The sequence below is a fragment of the Laccaria bicolor genome, genomic scaffold, assembly GCF_000143565.1.
Source record: "Laccaria bicolor S238N-H82 LACBIscaffold_22 genomic scaffold, whole genome shotgun sequence".
Lineage (NCBI taxonomy): Eukaryota > Fungi > Basidiomycota > Agaricomycetes > Agaricales > Hydnangiaceae > Laccaria > Laccaria bicolor.
Window position 1 is genome coordinate 322,100 of NW_001889893.1, and position 990 is coordinate 323,089.

The window sequence follows — 990 nt, forward strand, 5'->3', positions numbered from 1 at the left end:
TCTCAGCCTCTAACTGACAACATTTACTCCAGAAATCACCACTCAAAGTTTTTACGTGCTGGGCTCAGCCCTTCACATTCAACTTCCCATTCTGTGATGGGTAGAAAAAGTGCATCCTGAAAAAAAACAAGTTTCTCTGTCAGTTTGTGTTCGATGTTTACATTCTTGGTCTTAAACTGATGGAATTCTCTCCAGAAATTGTTCCCCAAAGTTACGAGATGCTAGGGCTCACCGCTCACATTCAACAATCAAGTATGTTGGGAGGGTAGAAGTCAACATTCAGAGAATCAAGCTACTCCATGAGTTCCTGCTTCTTTTTCACGTTTTCACTTGCTAACTAACGGAATTCACTCTAGGAATCATTACCCAAATTTATGAGATGTTAGGCACCGCTGTTTTCATTTGGTGCTCAAATATGTGGGGGAAGTTGAAGTCCATACTCAGAAAATTGAGCTACTCAGTGAGTTCATGCTTGATTTCTACATTCTTGGCCTCCAACTGACTGTATTTGCCCTAGGAACTGTCACCTGAATTTGCAAGACATTGTGCATTGTCGCTCACATATAACATTCAATTACCTGGGAGACAGAAGTCTATACACAGAAAACTGAAGTACTCTATGAGTTCCTCTTCAATTTTTATGTTTGTAGCCTTGAACTGATGGGACTTTCTCCAGAAATCACTGCACGAAGTTGTGAGATGCTGGGCCTCACTGTTCACATTTGGTGTTCAAATATGTGGTGGAGTGGGGTCAACACTCAGAAAACCAAAATACTCTGTGAGTTCCTGCTTGTTTTTTACATTCTTGGCCTCTAACTGATGGCATTTACTTGAGGAATTGTTACCCAGATTTATGAGATGTTTTGCGCTGCTGTTTCCATTTGGTGTACAGATACGTGGGGGGTTGAAGTCCACACTCAAAAAGTCGAGCTACTCCATGAGTTCTTGCTCAATCTTTGCATCCTTGGTCTCTAACTGACTGTATTTGCT

At 41.4% G+C, this 990-nt stretch overlaps 1 protein-coding gene across 1 annotated transcript; it reads left to right on the forward strand.

Moving 5' to 3' along the window:
- Positions 1 to 299: 299 nt before the first annotated feature.
- LACBIDRAFT_302817 (uncharacterized protein) lies at positions 300 to 661 on the forward strand (the record flags this gene model as incomplete). Its single annotated transcript, XM_001883615.1, has 3 exons — positions 300 to 303; positions 357 to 460; positions 518 to 661. The coding sequence occupies 3 exons, from the start codon at positions 300 to 302 to the stop codon at positions 659 to 661; spliced, it is 252 nt and encodes an 83-aa protein (XP_001883650.1).
- Between the last annotated feature and the right edge of the window lie 329 nt (positions 662 to 990).